Here is an 18,352-nt window from a genome sequence, read left to right as displayed (position 1 = left end):
GCCGGAAGTGCCCGGCCGCGACGCCGGAAGTGCCCGCCCACGCTTCCGGCCGCGCCAGGATCCGGCTTCCGCCTCTGGAAACCCGGATGCAGGTATGAGCGCGCGCGCGCGGAGCCGAGGGCGAGGTTGCCGGGTACTTTTAGTGCCGGCTCCACGCGGGTCGCCTCATCCGAGCCTCCTGACGGGCTTCAGTTCACGGCTGCCCGGCCCCGAGGCCCCATGGCCGCCGCGGGGGCTCCCCCGTCCTATCGCCAGGGCCCCGGCCCTTGACGCGAGGCAGCCTCGCCGAGGACGCCGATAATGGTGCCGGCGCCCGGCGCCCACTAGACCCCGGGTTCCATGACTGGTCCCGCCGTCCGGCCTTGGATAAGTTACTTAGTCTCTCTAAATGAAGAGATCAAGCCTTAGCTCGCGGGGTTGTTGGATCTATTAAGCTAACTGTGAAGGACTTAGCGCAATAAGTGATGCCCTATGCTGCTAGCCTCACCCATCTTCATCGTCAGAATTTACTCCTGATCCAGGGTCGGGGCAGGACGCATCAGTGTCAGGCCTAACAGGAGGCACAGCCCGCGTCCACAGAGACCGATCATCCCTTCTGACCTAACCCCACCGCCGGGACCCAGCCTTAGGCCCCTCTCTCGGAAACCTCAGCTTCCCAGGAGAGACCCCTGGCTCTGAACTCTAAGTCTTAGTTGGGTGTCCTTCTCAGAGCGGACTCGCGTTAAGTAGGCCCCAGGCCAGGAAGGCTGGGAAAGGAAAGGGTCCTCGTCCTCCAGTATTTCTCTGGGGTCTTTTCTCCAGGGACACAGGCAAGGCTTTACACTTAGAGTCCTTCTCGGGACTGTGCAGACCTGTTCAGGCAGGAAGTGCCCTTGTGATCCCAGAGCAGCACAGCTTTGAGCAGGAGGTGGGAGGGCAGGCCGGCCAGGCCTTTCCAGGAGGATCACTCCTCCAAGCCATGCATTTCCTGGGAATCTGGAGGCTGCTACTGCCGAGAGACAGGAGGCAGACCCAGTAGGCCCAGGAAGCCTGGACCAGTGATAAGGCCAAAGCCTGAAGGGACTGGCTGGTAAACTGCAGGGTGTTTTGGTGCCAGTTGGGCATGGGGCTGATCTACCCTCCTGCTCCTGCTTATGGGCTCTTGAGTTTCTGGGGGTGGGGACAGGTGGCAGGAACAGCCCTCTCTGCAAGGGTAGTGGTGTCCTCCATAGCTAAGAGTGCTGGCGAGTGGGGGAAGGAAGTTGGGGCTGTCCCCACACCTGCTGAATCGGCCCTGGCAAGCCAAGGGCCTGGGCTCTGAGGCCTCTGCAGTCAGAGCCATGCCAGTGTCTGCCCCAGGGAACCATTTGTTCAGTGGCAGGTTTCCACCTGCCACAAGACCGGGGAGTGACCACCTGCCTTCCAGCGGGCATTTCCCTTGCTCCTGACTCCACAAGACACATTCTTCCATGCACAACCATCTCTACCTGCGCGAGGCTGACAGGACCTCTTGCTCTTCTCTCAGAACTGGACAGCACCATGTGTACCTCCAGGCTCTACACCCTGGTGCTGGTGCTGCAGCCTCAGCGAGTTCTCCTGGGCATGAAGAAACGAGGCTTCGGGGCCGGCCGGTGGAATGGCTTCGGGGGCAAAGTGCAAGAAGGAGAGACCATCGAGGACGGGGCCAAGAGGTAAGGGAAAGGCAGGCCTAACCCCAGAACCAGCTACCACAGGGGATAAGAATTAGAACAGCTCCAGAGCCAGACCCCCGATCATACCAGTTAGAACTGTGGGACCTGAAACCTCAGGTTCTTCATCTGTGAGACACGAACGGTAAAACGGGACCTGCCTCGGGAGTATGGGGGTTAAATGCCTATGAGGACCATAGAACAGAGTCTGGGATGTGCTGAGTGTGTGTTAGCTGCTGCCATGTGGTGATGGTAACTATCAGGATGTATTCTGGAAACTGCTGTGTGTTGTGACTTGAGTCAGAAGTCCTGGCTTCATTGCTATCTGGCTGAAAGGCTAGTCAGCCCCTTGATTTCTTCATTTGCTCCATGGAGCCAAGTATGATGATTTCTATTTAATCCCTTTTGCACACAGTCTCAGTTCACCCTCAACACAACCGTTTTCACGTGGGAAGGGATGGGGGAAGGCAGAGCCCAAGAGGACGCAGCCCTACAGACCTAGCCCCATGCCCTTCCCAGCCCTCACGGGTTTAGGAGGATAAAGTAAGATAAAGAAGTCAACATCACAAACACTCCACAAACGTTAGCCGCTGTGTATGTTCCTTCATTCTGAAAAAAATGGGCAGCCTTAAGGCTACTTTCCCTGGAGAGGAGAGCAAAGCTCTAAATACATAGTAATCAAGTTTCTGGAAAGGAAGAAAGCTGGGGTTGTGGCAGCCCAACAGTTTTCGGTGTTTTTTCCCCCAGAACCCATAGTAAGAGATACACAAATGTACACACACTCAGGTGGACCTGTACAATAAAAAACTGCATAAAATAATACCCTTACTCCGTGAAGCTGCACTTCAATATTTCCTGTTCTTTTCTTTGTTAATTACCACTCACGACACACTAAGCATGACAGGTTGTCATTGTCTTTCATCGAAAGCCCCTCCTGAGGCCTGGGACCCTGGGCTGTGCCACACTGGCACACTGGCACATTCACATGGCAAGTACCAGTCGGTGTGTCTGCTGTGTGCTGGGAGGGTGCAATGAGGAAAAGAGCCAGTCTGGGGAGAATCCAGCACACAGGCCTGTGAGCCATGCCGAGGTGGGCGTTGGGGTGGCACAGATAAGATGGGGGGGCCCAGCCATCCAGCCACCTGGGTGTCTGTTGTAGGGACTTGTTCTGGTTTGCTAATGCTTCACCGGAATGCAAAACACCAGAGATGGATTGGCTTTTATAAAAAGGGGGTTTATTTGGCTACACAGTTACAGTCTTAAGGCCATGAAGTGTCCAAGGTAACACATCAGCAATCGGGTACCTTCACTGGAGGATGGCCAGTGGTGTCCGGAAAACCTCTGTTAGCTGGGAAGGCACGTGGCTGGCATCTGCTCCAAAGTTCTGGTTTCAAAATGGCTTTCTCCCAGGATGTTCCTCTCTAGCAAGCTTGCTCCTCTTCAGAACATCACTCACAGCTGCACTGAGTTCCTTCTCTTTGAGTCTGCTCATTTATATGGCTCCACTGATCAAGGCCCACCCTGAATGGGTGGGGCCACACCTCCATGGAAATATCCCATCAGTTATCATCTACAGTTGGGTTGGGCGCATCTCCATGCAAACAACCTAATCCAAACGTTCCAACTTAATCCCCACTATTATGTCTGCCCCACAAGATTGCATCAAAGAATATGGCTTTTTCTGGGGGACATAATACATTCAAACCGGCACATTCCACCCCCTGGACCCCAAAATGACATTATCTTTCCATATACAAAATACATTCATCCTACAATACCACAGAAACTTAAATCATTTCAGTAACAATAGTTAAGTACAAGATCCCATCAAAATCAAATATAGGCGTGGTCAGTCCTAAGGCATACTTTTCCTTTAGCTTTGGATCTGTGGACTTACAACAAGTTATGTGCTTCCAATATACAAAGGAGGGACAGTCATAGGATAAACATTCCCATTGCCACAAGGAGAAAGAGTAAGGAAAACAGGGTTAACAGGACCAAAACAGTTCCTAGAACCCGCAGGACAAACTCCATTAGATTTCAAAGTCTGAGAGTCATTTACAGAACAATGTTGCATCCTTGGGGCTTGAGAGAGCGGGAGTCTAACCCTTCCAAAGGGCCTTTGTGACAGCCCTTTCCTCTCCAAACGCTTGGGTGAGTGCTCCAACATATCCACACACTGGGGAGACCACCTTCTCGGCCCCACCCTCCTCAAACATCGGGGCAGCTCCCGGATTCCCTTCCATCTCCAGGGCACACGCTCAACCACTTCAGAACAGTGTGGTGGCAGCCAGGCTCTCCCCAATTCCCTGGGAATGTGCTCCGCCCTCTTTGGGACCTCGGGTGGCAGAACTCTTCCAGAGCATCAAGGCGGAAGGCCCGCCCTCGACCTCCAGGGCAAACTCACCCTTTCCATGCATGTGGGCTGCTCCACTCTCCCAGCCCGAGACCTCCTGACTCCAGACCTCAACCTCCATGGCTCTGTCTTTGAAGAAACTTTTCCTTCAGTTTGTTTCTTTTCTTTCTCCTCCAGTCCAGACTGGCAACGGCTCTGTCTGTAAAGATCTCGCAAAAATTCTGTTGGCTTCGCGTGAAGCATGCAGGGGTCAAAGCCATCAGACAGTAGGACTTTCCACAAATCCTTTCTGCTTAACTCCTTTTCCAGTCTTGGCTTGTACTGAAATGGCAGCTGGGTTCCATGTTTGGTTACATCCTCACATTGGGCTGTAGCTTCTGGAATTCCACCCCCTGGAACCTCATAATTTTCCAAGCCATCAGCTTCTGGTTTCTTTGAACCCAAGAGTTCAGTTCTAAGTTTATCTCTCTCTGCTTGCATTTTACTATAAGCTGCAAGGAGAAGCCAGGGTATCTCCTCCACATGTAGTCTGGAGATCTCCTCAGCTAAGTATTCCAGGTTGTCACTTTCAAATTCTTCCTTCCATCTGACACCAGGACTCAATTTTGCCAAATTCTCTGCCACTTTAAAACAAGGATCGCCTTTCTTCCAGTTTGCAACAACACATTCATCATTTCTGCTCAAGTCCTCATCAGAAGTATCTTTAGAGGCCATGTTTCCATAAACAGTCTCTTTAAAGCAGTTTTGGCCTTTTCTATCAAGCTCCTCCCAATTCTTCCAGAATCTTCCCCTTATCCATTTGAAAAGCTGTTCCAACATGTTTGGTATTTGCAAACTCAGCAGCAAAAGCACCCCACTTCTCTGGTACCAAAATCTGTTCTAGTTTGCTAATGCTGTGGAATGCAAAACACCAGAGATGGATTGGCTTTTATAAAAAGGGGGTTTATTTGGCTACACAGTTACAGTCTTAAGGCCATAAAGCGTCCAAGTGTATTTTGGTACATGGAAAGGGTGAGTTTGCCCTGGAGGTCGAGGGTGGGCATTCCACCTCAATGCTCAGGAAATGCCCTGCCACCCCAAGCCCCAAAGAGGGTGGAGCACATTCCCAGGGAATTGGGGAGAGCCTGGCTGCCACCCCACTGTTCTGAAGTGGTTGAGCGTGTGCCCCGGAGATGAAAGGGAATCCGGGAGCTGCCCCGATGTTTGAGGAGGGTGGGTCTGAGAAGGTGGTCTCCCCAGTGTGTGGATATGTTGGAGCACTCACCCAAGCGTTTGGAGAGGAAAGGGCTGTCACAAAGGCCCTTAGGAAGGGTTAGACTCCCGCTCTCTCAAGCCCCAAGGATGCAACATTGTTCTGTAAATGACTCTCAGACTTTGAAATCTAATGGAGTTTGTCCTGCGGGTTCTAGGAACTGTTTTGGTCCTGTTAACCCTGTTTTCCTTACTCTTTCTCCTTGTGGCAATGGGAATATTTATCCTATGACTGTCCCTCCTTTGTATATTGGAAGCACATAACTTGTTGTAAGTCCACAGATCCAAAGCTAAAGGAAAAGTATGCCTTAGGACTGACCACGCCTATATTTGATTTTGATGGGATCTTGTACTTAACTATTGTTACTGAAATGATTTAAGTTTCTGTGGTATTGTAGGATGAATGTATTTTGTATATGGAAAGATAATGTCATTTTGGGGTCCAGGGGGTGGAATGTGCCGGTTTGAATGTATTATGTCCCCCAGAAAAAGCCATATTCTTTGATGCAATCTTGTGGGGCAGACATAATAGTGGGGATTAAGTTGGAACGTTTGGATTAGGTTGTTTGCATGGAGATGCGCCCAACCCAACTGTAGATGATAACTGATGGGATATTTCCATGGAGGCGTGGCCCCACCCATTCAGGGTGGGCCTTGATCAGTGGAGCCATATAAATGAGCAGACTCAAAGAGAAGGAACTCAGTGCAGCTGTGAGTGATGTTCTGAAGAGGAGCAAGCTTGCTAGAGAGGAACGTTCTGGGAGAGAGCCATTTTGAAACCAGAACTTTGGAGCAGACGCCAGCCACATGCCTTCCCAGCTAACAGGTTTTCCAGATGCCATTGGCTTCTTCTTCCAGTGAAGGTACCCGATTACTGATGTTACCTTGGACACTTTATGGTTTTAAGACTGTAACTGTGTAGCCAAATAAACCCCCTTTTTATAAAAGCCAATCCATCTCTGGTGTTTTGCATTCTGCAGCATTAGCAAACTAGAACAGGACTCCATTCAATCGGTCACTGATCTGTACAGCCCCCTCCCTGAGCGCCAAGCTGCACCGAGCCCCGGGGCACAGCGGGGGTGAGCCCAGACCTGCCCCCCAGGCTCCCATCCAGTCTGGGTGCACAAAGGTCTTCTACACATAGAGGCCCAGGGGCACCCAGGATGAAGAAGAGGGCAGAGGACAAGCACAAGGAAAACTCCCAAAGCCCTGACATTTGGGGGAGTGGCCAGGAGGAAAGCCCAGGGGTAGGGGCCACTGTGGCATCTACAGAGAAGCCTGGAGATGCCACAGCTTGAGGGACAGCCGGGGTGGGCTGGGGAACCTGGCAGGGGCCAGAGGGCCGAGGACCTGGAATGGCAGCACAAGGAGGGGAGACCGGACCATGGGGCTGGGTGGGCAGAAGAAAACCCTCCCCGTCTGGAGCCTGTGGCAAACTTGCAGGCCCCCCCAAGGGGGACACAGAGCCTCTTTCCAGTTTGGAGCCAGGGACAGTCTTCTACAAGTCTTTTGGTGCCCACCTGTGCTCTTTTCCAGTGGATATTTACATGGGAGGAGAATGGTCGACTTCCCTTCAGTCGAGGTTGCCGGTTTTCCAAGGTGCATGCACTAATGTAACCTCCCACCCAGGTGTGTGTTCTGGTTCCTCGTTTCATTTTAGCCATTGCGGTAGGGGTGCGGCGATGTCACTGTGTGGTTTAATTTGTCTACCCGGGCGCCTGTTGGAGTTGAGCACGTCCTCAGTTGCTATGGCCACTTGAGTTTCCTTTGTTGTGAAGTGTCTGCTCGAGTCTGATGCGTTATTTTTTTATTGGGTTGTCTTTCTTTCTCTTATTGATTCATATACTTTAATACAGTTGAGATGCAAGTTGTCAGATAGGTGACTTGCAAATATCTCCAATTTTGTGGTGTTGCCTTTTTTCTTTTTCTAAACTGTGATAACATATGGAACATAAAACTTGCCACTTTAACCATTTTCACGCCTGTGATTCAGTGACATTACTTTCACAATGTTGTGCTACCATCACTACCACCCATTTCCAAAACTTTTTCATTGCCCCGAACAGAGACTCTGGTTTGCTTTTTAACTGTTTAAGAGATACCATGATAAACAGAAGTTAATTTTCTTGTCATCCCATTTATCATTTTTTTCATTGTTTAGTGTGTTTTTTTTTTTAATCCATTTAGAGACATCTGTGCCTTTCCCAAACTCATGAAGATGTTCTCCTAAGTTTTCTTCTAAAAACTGGATTATCTTACTTTTTGCATTTGGAATTTTGTGGATGATTTGGGGTGGAGGTGTAGAGTCATTTTCTCCATTTGGATATCCAGTTGACATATCGTTTATGGAAAAGACTGTGTTTTCCCTTCTGTACTTCGTTGTCACCTTTGCCATAAATATATGACAGAGTCATTCTGTCTTCTTTCCTGCTGCTTACTCAGCCGGGCACAGGTAGGCTCCTGGCATCACCAGATGGCCGATGGCCAGGTGAGAAAATCCCCGGATCTGGGCCAGGCCCAGGCGGGCGTGGGGGAGGAGGCGGATGAGCTGCGGCCAGCCTTTGGGCTCTCACTGCCTGGGCAGGCATCCCCCTCACCTCCTGCCACAAGTCCCAGAATGGCCTTAAGATGACGTTGTGCTGTTGTTGAGACGTACGTGTCTAATTAGATGGTTTCCTGTCGGCGTTCCTCTAAAGGCCTCGGGTGGCCCCTTGGAGGCCAACAGTCCCTGTGCTTGGAGGCCTCCGGTGGGGGCCCTTGAGATGCTGCCTCCAGGCTGCCCCAGCAACTTCTGGGACCCTGCCCCCAGCGGGGGGACCACCAACTCCCCCTGGAGAAAAGCCCCCAGTGGCCACGGGGCATCTGCCGTTTCCACCCTCAGAAGCAGCCAGCCAGAGGCCAGGCCAGCACCTCCACCCCAGCCTGCGGTCTGCATTGCCCCAGGGCCTGCCCCCTCTTTCAACAGGTCAGCTCCGCGGAGCCTTCTCTCTGGGATGCCCCTGGGCTCGCTCTCCCAGTGACTGGAGTTTCCAGCCTGTGCTGGGCACATGAGATGCAGGCAAGGGAAGGGACACACACATAGGGGACCATGCACCACTGCCACTGTGGGGTGTGAGAGGCACACAGGTGGCAGATGTTCTGGTGAACGCGAGGAACCAGGCGGCACTGGAACCGGGCAGGCCAAGCCCAAAGGGCCCCAGGTTCTGGGGACTCTGGGGATGACGAGCTGCACTTGGCCCCAGCCTGCCAGGGCTGCCGCAGCCTCCTTTATCGTCACCTCTCGGGTGGGCTGCTCCTTCTTAGAGGCCTCCCCATGCCATGGCTGATGCAGCTTCTGCTGTCCTAGAGAAGGCGACAAGAGGGAGGCACAGCAGCTTCCTCTTGGTGGCAAGTCCCCTGCATGCAGTGCCACTTCAGCACCCAGGCTACCGTGGCCTCGCCACAGGTAGTTGAGGCTTCCACTCCTCTGTGCCTGGTGTCCTTGGCCAGGGGCCAGCCGGGCACCTTGTATTACCCACTTTCTCTGCCTTCTCTGGGTGGTGGCAGGCATGCAGGCATTAGCTTTACCTGGTTTGTAGGCACCAGGTGTGTGCCCCACAGGGGATGGAGCCAACACCCCTGGCTAGACCACCAGAGGGCAGGGGGTGGGGCCCAGCACGTGTGCAGAAAACCAGGAATCCCTGTGTCCAGCATCGTGCTTGGGGAACGTGGAAGTAAGTGCCACGAGGACACCCACAGGGACTTGGGCTGTCACTGCCGAGCTGTGCCTGAGCCTCCCGCCCGCCGCCTGGCGCAGGCAGTTGCTCTGTGCTCTTGTTTATTACTCAGCCTGTTCTCCATCTGCCGCCTGGGGAAGGAGCATCCGATACAGCCAGACACTTTCCCAAAGTCCTAACAGTGTCATCTTCATCTGTCTAATTATCCCAGCCTGTGAAATGGAGTTTTACCTCCGTCACTGTGGAAATTACCAATATTTCATACTCTGCCATGTGCTCTGGGAAGATTAACTAAAATTAGTCAAAACATTAAATCAGTATGTGAGGTTTTTAAAACAAGATCCACCAGCTGGCTGCCTGGGAGGGGGTGAGGCCCCACTGAGAGCTTTCAGTACTTTTAATTGGGGAGCCCCTACACCTCCCAAATGAAATACACACCTTCATTTTTTTAGGTCAAGGCTAATTTTAATTAACCATCTTGGTGAGTAAATTCCAGGTTGCAAAGCATCCCGTAGACCTGTACCTCTGGAACGGCAGCAGGTAGAGTCCCTTCCAGCCCTCGCCAGAGGGTTATGCACGTCGCAGGCCGGAGAAGGAAATGTTTTTAATGAGCAAAGTGGTTCCCCTTCTCACAGGCATAGAAAGCATCATGCATTGTTTCTTACCTAACTCAGAGACCAAAGCTAAAATTATTTTTTACGAACAACTGTAAATAGACGTAGGTAGCACATATTTACTGAAACAAAAGTAAAGCTAGGGAAGTGGGGAGGTGAGAAAGCTCTAGAGGGGCGGGAGGGCTCGGCAAAAGGGGACGGGGTGGATCTGACAGTAAGTGCCTCTAAGCAGTTCATTCGTGAGAAAGTGACTAATAGTACAAATTCCAAAGACGCTCGTCACAGGGTTCTCGCGATAACCAAAAGTTGAAACTTGTTATCATATAATACACAACAGTAAGCAGCAGGTTGAATGGCTTGAGGTGTAGCATATCATGCCCTCATCAAACGCTGACTGAAAAATGCAGGTTATAATATATGTATGTTACATTTGCAGTCATTTAAGGGGATGTACAAAGGAGAAAGACACAAGGAAAAACACGGAAAGGTGAGCAGGGGTTCTGCCTGGGCGAGGAGTCCCAGGCATGTTTTTCGATTATCCACAATGAGTAACTTTAAAAAGGTTTTCAAGTTAGCGACAGCACTGGAATGTTTAGGAAGTGGTTTGCCTCAGTGCGTGGCGAGCTGGCGGCTGGTGTGAACTGCGGCTGTACCTGTGCCTTGGGTGCAGTTTCTCTCATCCTTAGCACCCCAGCTCCAGCCCAGCGGGGTTAGCACCTAGGGAAAGCGTCCTGAGAATGGGCCCCAACGCGGAGGGGAGGGCAGGACAGGCTGGACGCCTTTGTCCTGTGTCGCGAATCCCTGGGTGCCTTTGTGGAAGAGAAGTTAAAACAGCAACTCCTCCTTCTGGAAAGAGACAGTATGAACCTGTGATCTGACCCCATGTCCTCGGAGAAGGGCTGGAGGCTGGAGAGACATCCCTGAGCAGACCGTGGAGTGGGGACTGGTTCCTGGAGCAGGCATTGCCAGCTCGCCCAGCGGCCTGGGGGGCACCCTCACTTGCTGCAGGGGGAGAGCCCACCACAGCTCTGCCACTGACCAGCTCAGCTCTGCACAGGCGTAGCTTGGCAAGGCCAGACTGGCCACATGTGCACAGAGAGGCTCCTGAGCAGGTGCTGCTCCTCAGAAACTCCTGGGGGAGGTCAGCTGCCCGGCCTGCCCCAGGGCCTCAGCATCAGAGCTTTTAAAAAGCTCCCCAGCTAATCCAGTTCACCCAGGCTTGGAACTGCTGATGGCTTCTGAACAGTGTCCGCTTGGGTCTTGAAGCCCACATATCTCATTTCCAGCGCTCCCTTCACCGAGACCCTTGTGTACCAACACTCAGCTCTCCCGTCCTCCCTGGGCCCTCCTAGGGGCTGTGTGTGAGCGTGCATGCCCTGCACGCACTGAGGGGCCTCCCTCCATCCGTCTGTCCTTCCCCCACAGGGAGCTGCAGGAGGAGAGTGGCCTCATAGCAGACACACTGCACAAGGTGGGCCAGATCGTGTTTGAGTTTGTGGGGGACCCTGAGCGGATGGACGTGCACATCTTCCGTGCAGACAGCACCCAGGGCACACCCATGGAGAGCGAGGGTGAGTTCAGAGGGCAGGATGGCGCTCCGAGGCTGGGTGAGAGGGGGCACCCAAAGGAAGCAGCTGACCCCTCTGCACCCGTGGGGAGGGGAACGGGGCGCCCACAGGCCTGCACCTTACTGACGCAGTGTGCTATTTCCTCATTCTGAGAGAACGAACGTGCCAGATTCCTCACGAAGGTCAGTTCAGATTTGGGCAAACCGCCCGCACCCGCCCTTTCTCCCTCTGCTGCAGAAATGCGTCCCCAGTGGTTCCGGCTGGATCAAATCCCTTTCGACGACATGTGGCCTGACGACAGCTACTGGCTTCCTCTCCTGCTTCAAAAGAAGAAGTTCCACGGCTACTTCAAGTTCCAGGGTCACAACACCATCTTGGACCACACGCTGCAGGAAGTGGACAAAGTCTAGAGAAAACCCCTCCAGCCAGAGGGGCCGTGGGCTGGACCCACGTGGGCCCCACTGAGCCAGCAGCTGGGCGCAGCTTTTCTGCGTTTGGCACATGAGCAGATGGTGGGGAAAATAAACGTCTTTCCATTTGTACACACTGCACACTGGGCAGCTCACTGCATCCCAGTCACCAGCACCACAAAAAGCAGCAGTGGGCAGGAGGAGCCGATGGGAGGACGGGGACAGCGCCTGCGATGAGCAGAGGGACAGCCGGTGCCAGGGGAGGCGCCTGCCTGGGGCTGCTCAGGGCACAGCGGGGGCAGGTTGGGTCCTGTCTCCCCACCCACCTGTTGTAGGAACCAAGCCTGTCAGACCCGGGGCTGAAACCCAGCGGTGGCCATCACCCCTGCCCCGAGGAAAGGAGGCATCCTGGCCCCCCCCCAGAGACCACCAGGAAGGAGGGGTCACCCACCAACACAAAGACTTACAAGTGCGCCCACTTTCTATAAATATATTTAATAATTGTTCATATAGGTTTGCTGGTAAAAATCTCGCAACGTAGGTCATTTGTAAACAAGTCCAGTTTGCCGGGCAGCGTAGTAATCGATTCTCGCAGTCTAATAAAGTGCTTCGGCCATAGAACTAATTGACTCAGCAAAGCAAGAGAAAAAGCCTCCGATGCAAAGAATCCTGACTTAGGTCAGTCCCTCTTGGCCCACCCTGTACCCCTAAACCACATTCCTCCCTCCACTGCCCCTCACACCTTGCTACATGGCACCGTGTAAGCTGGACCAGGAAACACTGTGGGGTGTGGGCCGGTGACCCCAAGCAAGAAGAGACACCTCCCACCAGGGCTGAGGGCACCAGGGCAGGCTTTAGGGGGGACAGGAACGGCCTGCCCTGCCCCATCCCACCCCAGGCCTGGCTGTGTACTGCCAGCCCAGCTTCAGGACAGAGAAAGACCCCCGAGTGGAAGGTGGTGGCCCACCCCCTCCTCAGAAGTCTTCCACTGCTCTCACCAGGAGCCTCAGGTTGGGGAGGGGATGATGGCAGAGAGCCCCCCACACACCCCCACAGGCTTCCCTCCGCCTGCCTCTCAGGAGCAGGCTGCACCGCTGCCAGATGAGCTCCTCGGGAAAAGGGCCAGAGCCAAGAAACCTGTTTCCACTGCAGGGAGCTGCCGCCCCGCGCTTGAGTCTCCATCAGTCAAGTTCTTTTCAGAAAAGGCTTGTCTTGAAGTCTTTGGTGTGTGGGTTCTCCTTAGTGACTGGCGCCCTGGGAGAGGCTCCCCCTGGCAGCCTGGGACTGCCTGGGGTTCCCTGCTCTCCCCATGCCCTGGCAGAAGGCTGTGTAGGCCCAGCCAGGCTCGCTGCCTGCCCCCGCCCGGAACGGGCCTGCCGGGACCTCAACAAGGCTGTGGCCACCTGTGGCCCCAACACCGTGGCAGCCTCTGCGCAGGTGGGTGGCCCTGCAGCCCCAGGGCTGCCACGTCTCACAACCGCCACAGGGACAGCATGGGAGAGGCCATGTAGCCTGCTGCTGAGGTGGCTGCTGCACTCTGTACTGAGCACATCAGTGCAGAGAAGGCTGGCACTGCCCAGGCCCACGCACACTGGTTCCGGACTTCTCTCTAGAGAGGTGGATCCAAAAGTAGCAGCCCCACAGCTCAGAAAAGCCAGCCATTAGCTCTCCTAACAGCTTCCCGGTAGGCAGGAAGACCCACGGCAGCCACGGCCGAGGGGGCTTCCCCTGCACCCCACCCACCCTCTCACTGCCTTGCTGGGCACAGGTGGATCCCGGTCAGCTCTTGGCACCCATCTTCTCCGAATGGCCCAACGCAGCCACCTGGCTGTGGTGAGGACGCTCACTTGGGGATTTGAGCCAGCGCAGTGTCAGCGGTCCCCCGTCATCCACCAATGGGGAGTCGGGTGTGCTGGCATGAGTGCTGGGCTAGCCTAGAGCCTTCCATCTCAACCTCAGGATTCTGCACGCCGCAATTGGACATGCAAGCAGAGAGAGAATCCTGCAGATCAAGGGAGGAAAAAACCCTTGAAGTTGGGCAAGCATCCCCGGAAGGCAGTAATCTCAGAATCCTGCAGTCCAGTTAGAAACTCTTAACATCTCTCCTCGGCCACTGAGCACCGTGAGCTCAAAGAAAGCCCAAGGGGACCAGACAGCATCCCGTCTAGCTCCGAACCACTGGAAAAGCCCCACGTGTCACCACAGTGGTGACTGAGAAAGGAACACATTCAGGCCTCAACTGGAAATACCCCCGTGGGGCTGCCAGAGAACAACCCTCTCCTCACCAGAGGGAAGTAGCCCTGAAGGCTCTGGTCCGCCTCGGTGAAAAGACAGCAATCAGTGAGCACGAAAAGGGAGGCCAGGAGGGATGGTACAGGCCCAAAAGGGTATCTTCAGAGAAACAGGTTCCTTCCCACACAGACCACACACTCGAGCCCAGCTGACCCCTCCTGCACCCTCCCTCGGCCTCAGAGCTAGGCCATAGGGTCCCCAGCATGTGCATGTGTGTGCACAGCGAGGGACTCAGGGACCCCCCAGCCCAGGGCGGTGCACCCGCCAGCACACACACGGCCTTCCACACTGGCAGCCGCACAAGGATAGTGTGACAGCCCCAGCCTGGGAGCATGTCCCCATCAGCACCACCTCCGCGTCCAACTGCACCTGCCCCATGTGGGGCCGTCGCACACACACACGTGCACACACGCATACCCCATGGGGCAGTATCTTCCATGTGCTCAGACACACCTAAGGCTCTCCCTTCAGACTCCCCCAGACCTGACCCGTCTCCCCTGCCTCAACATCAGAGAACTCGCTTCTCAGCACCAGAACACACCAGAGCATGGGCAGGGGCAACAGAAGGGGGCATGGGCAGCAGTCGGGTCTCCACCGCTCAGAATGCCTTGGGGGGTGGTGTCCTCAGCCACGCCCCCATCGAGGGGCAAGAGGACCAGCGATCACCCAGAGCCCGGCCCCCCAGGGCACGAGTGCCCCTGCTCGGGGGCCGGGGTACAGCCGTCCAAGGGAATTAAAGAGGGACACAGCATTTGGAAGTAGGTTTTAGTGAGGCCACAGGGAACGCTGGCCTCCCCAGCACTAGTGAGGAAACGCGCTGTCCTCCTGCGGAGACCTTGGCGGAGTCAGGGCGTTGGGGGGTCCAGCAAACAGGCAGTTTAACTTGGGCTTCAGATCGTTCCAGACCTGGCTCATCTAGAGGAGAAGGGGAGAGGCCAGGTGAGAAGGGCAGGGCGTCAGCCCCCAGGCACAACGTGGTTCTGGTGAACGCCACCCGGGGCCCCAGCACAGCCCTCCACCACAGCAGGGAGGCCGCATCGGGGTGCCCTGCGGGGCCCCTTTCTGGGCTCCTGGTCCCGGGAACTGAAGATGATCCAAGACAACTGAGCTTCCAGAAGCAGAGGCAGCTCTGTCCTCTCCACATTTCCTGAGGACCACAGATCCCTGCATAGATAAAGACCTTAGGACAAAACAGAGGTAGCCAACAACCGGGCCCTTGTCCTGTCACGTGCAGAGAGAAGACACCTGCTCTCCAGGGAACCTCAAGGAAATATGCTGGGGCAAGGCCTTCTGCAAGCTCCAGCCTTCCAGACGGCCCAGCACGCTGGGGACCAGGGCAGAGACCGGCAAGTGAACAAAAAGGCGAATAAAGACAGGAATGAAAATAACCTGGACGTGAATGAAAACTGGTGAGCAACACGTGCCCAGCCCACAAGGCGCCCACACCCAGGCTGCGACAGGTGGGCAGACCTTGGGGACGTGGGGATGAGGGAGAAAGCCCATCCGTGGGGCAGGGCTCCATGTGACTCTCAATCATATGACAGGGTCATATTACTAAGCCATTTTCTAGACCGAGGACTGGAGCCAAAGTTAGATGACTTGATCGGGGTGGTGGTGAGGTTGGATCCACGTCAGGGCTTCACAAACCCGGCCTCAGCTCCGCCCGCTCACACAGACTGGCCACGGCCACCAGCAGAGCAACCCCAGGCCCTGCCCCACCGGCCTGCGAGGCGGCCAGGGCCACGGGAACACTCAGGAACCGCAGAGAAGGCCCAAAGCAGGAGGGTGTGGGGCCCGCGGGGGCCAGAAAGGACAACCAGACGAGGCCCCTCTTTGGGCGTTTCCTCAGCCCTGGCCGGCTGGGTACGAGATGCGCTAGCCGTATCCTACACTGTCTGCAGAGGGACACGTGTGTCCCCACCTGAGGACGGGCTCCACACTGAAGCCACAGCCTGTCTTCTCAATGGCACAGGGAGCCACCATCTGAAGGCAGCTGGACCGGGGTTTTCAGGAAAATGCTCATCTATGTATCTCCTAACTCAAACCCCACTCCCTCCCTACTCTGCCTCAAAACCTCGGGGTTCGGGAATTCCGCCTGACCTCCACCTTCGTGACTTTCTCCCGAAGGTGAGAAGTTGTTCCTTTGTAAACCCTCCTGCTCCACTCCAACCACCATCCCAAAGAATCAGGCGGACAACCCCACGAGTCGTCCTGGAGACGCGTGGCAAGTTGACATGAGGAGGAGCTGTGTGAGGTCCCACGCTCACCCTGGCCCTGTGAACCTTCCAAGGCCGTTTCCCAGGCAGGGTGGGGCTCACCTCCTTGTGCCCCTGGATCTGGGAGTTGACGAAGGCGCCAAGGATGTGGGAGGTGAGCGGCAGGTAGACGTGGACGAGCTGCGTCTCCTGGTGCAGGCAGTACAGGGAGAAGTAGTTGCGCAGCTCCATTGTCTGGATGGCAGTCTCCTGCTGCAGAGGAGAGGGCCTCTCTGTCCCTGGCCAGCAGGCGCTGCGGAGGAGCCCCGGGGCCCCAGCCCTCACGCTCCCTGCTGCAACGGAATGCAAGCCAGGACCCTGGACCCAGCGCACGGCAGGCACCAGAGAGGCCGGGAACCCGTGCCAGACCCGGTCCTGCTGCCGTGTGCACTGGCATCTGCGGGGCCCCTGCCTGCACCACCCCCGGCCGGGTACCTCCAGGATGCGCGACTCCAGCTGCTCCACGGCCTCAGGCTCGCGGCTCTGCACGGCACTCATCATCTGCCCCTTCATCAGGCCGTACTTGTGCAGGGCCCGCTGGTGCTTGTGCAGCACGCCCTTCTCGTGCCGCTCGCACAGGTCCTGCGGGGGCCAGGCGCTCACCACCAGCCCTGCCCTCTCGGCACCCTCAGAACCAGACCAGGGGGACCCAGAGCCGGCGCCAGGGCCACCCCGCCACAAGCCTTCTTTACACTCCCTCCCTGGGGCAGCAAAACCCGGAGAGTAAAGATGGGGAGAGGCTGGGGAGCAGGGAGTGGGGCAGTCGCACCCACAGAAAATAAAAATAAAGGCTGCTAACGGCCGGGGGTGGGGCCGGGGGCTTTTCTTCACACACAGCCCCACACACACCCACTCGCTTCCTGCTCAGGGCACATCCGCAGGGCAGAGCAGGTCATCAACTCTGACACACCCTGAAGGACACGAGCAGCCCAGAAAGGAAAGCACCAGGCCACAGCCTGCAGACCCACGCAAAACACGCATTGCTCAGAAGGGAAAAAGTGATCGTCCAGAGCACCAGGAAGCAGCTAGACCCCGGACTTTAACTGCTGTCTGTTTCCAGAAGGCTGGGATCCCTCCTGGAGAAGGAAAACCAGACCGTGCTCCCAGAGGAGACGGGCTGCATCTCCCCAGGGTTCCCTAAAAGAACCGCCGTCAGAGCCCTGCAGCCCAGCTTGCCACATCCCACTGAGGGAGGGCCTCCCAGGACCCCCCACCGCACCCGGCCAGCCCCTCGCGAGCTCCTGAGCGGGAAGTTCCTCTGGCCCCCAGGACGGTTAGGAGCTGCCCTGACCCCGAGCTGAGGCCTGACTTCCTGCGCCATCCAACTGAGGAGCCGATTTCCCTCTTTGCTGGGTCAGACATCGCACGTGCACACACGTGCACACACACGAGGTTTCTCCCCTGCCCGCAGCCCCGAGGCCCAAGAGGCCCAAGACACCCGCCTGCCTGCAGTGCTGGCTTCACCGCCCTCCTTCCACCTCACCAGAGTTAGAGCCCTAAAGATCCCGAAGTCATTCTCAAAAGCTCCGTCCCCCAGCAAGGGGCAGTCACGGCTTACTTTGTAGGACTGCAGCAGATCCAAGAAGAGGTTCAATTTCTCCACCACGTCATCCTCCTCCTGCTTGCCCTGGAAAACAAGGGGCGCGTCAGCCAGCCCAGAACTCCCAGGACCCAGACGCCCGGCCAGGGGCCGGCTCTTCCTCACAAAGCCTCTGGGGCTCTCCCAGCAGCCCAGCCAACCACATGAGGGCCCGTCCAGACAACAGCCCCTGGCACGAGGCAGACCCGTTCTGGTGGGGAGAGGGACACTGTTTCACAAGGACATCTGTTCACTTCTACAAATCCAACAGTGTCACATCTCACTTTGGCTTCCTAAAGCCCGCCTCCCACCCTGCCCTGACACCGGGAGAGCCACGGTGCCGCCAGCCTCCTCCCCCGGCAGCTCTGCTCAGCCCACACACAACTGGAGCGTCTGCTGGAAGCCGTGAGCTGTACTAAAAAAGAGCAAATGGAAGGAACACTGCTGGGAATGAGGGGGGGTCATCTCCACTTTAAAAAGAGGGTAAGAAGCGCAGGCCCCAGAAGGGGAGATGCACAGCTGCAGCCAAGTGAGGTGAGCGAGCAAAGATGTTCCAGTGCTTAGGCTGCTCCAAGGGGCAGAAAGGGCACCTACGCCCGCGGCTGCACACGTCTGGGACCCATGGGAGGGCTCACGGCAGCTCT

The 18,352-nt window shown here is 55.8% G+C and overlaps 2 protein-coding genes across 9 annotated transcripts in view; one reads left to right on the top strand and one right to left on the bottom strand.

Annotated features, from left to right (window-relative positions):
• Nucleotides 1-69: 69 nt before the first annotated feature.
• On the top strand, nt 70-11,721 carry NUDT1 (nudix hydrolase 1). 4 transcript variants are annotated; one of them, XM_037815230.1, is made up of 4 exons: nt 70-92; nt 1,505-1,670; nt 11,030-11,175; nt 11,410-11,721. In XM_037815230.1, the coding sequence occupies exons 2-4, from the start codon at nt 1,519-1,521 to the stop codon at nt 11,580-11,582; spliced, it is 471 nt and encodes a 156-aa protein (XP_037671158.1). In that variant the 5' UTR covers nt 70-92; nt 1,505-1,518; the 3' UTR covers nt 11,583-11,721. The 4 variants fall into 4 exon arrangements, with proteins under 4 accessions (XP_037671158.1, XP_037671161.1, XP_037671159.1 ...); XM_037815233.1 differs by lacking the exon at nt 70-92 and adding an exon at nt 120-133; XM_037815231.1 differs by lacking the exon at nt 70-92 and adding an exon at nt 317-809.
• A 340-nt stretch (nt 11,722-12,061) lies between these two features.
• The window catches only part of SNX8 (sorting nexin 8), a 95,173-nt gene continuing 88,882 nt past the window's right edge, over nt 12,062-18,352 (bottom strand). For 3 of the 5 annotated variants that reach the window (XM_037815228.1, XM_037815225.1, XM_037815229.1), the window contains exons 8-11: nt 17,613-17,756; nt 16,565-16,711; nt 16,193-16,342; nt 12,062-14,789 (exon numbers count right to left, since the gene is read on the bottom strand). In XM_037815228.1, the coding sequence (XP_037671156.1) occupies nt 14,676-14,789; nt 16,193-16,342; nt 16,565-16,711; nt 17,613-17,756 (555 nt within the window). In that variant the 3' untranslated portion in view covers nt 12,062-14,675. The remainder of the gene's footprint in view (nt 14,790-16,192; nt 16,343-16,564; nt 16,712-17,612; nt 17,757-18,352) is intronic. The other 2 variants (XM_037815226.1, XM_037815227.1) reach the window with 2 other exon arrangements.

Source organism: Choloepus didactylus, chromosome 21, assembly GCF_015220235.1.
Source record: "Choloepus didactylus isolate mChoDid1 chromosome 21, mChoDid1.pri, whole genome shotgun sequence".
In the NCBI taxonomy this organism is placed as follows: Eukaryota; Metazoa; Chordata; class Mammalia; order Pilosa; family Megalonychidae; genus Choloepus; species Choloepus didactylus.
The sequence above is the reverse complement of the archived record's forward strand: the minus strand, read 5'-3'. Positions and strand labels throughout refer to the sequence as shown.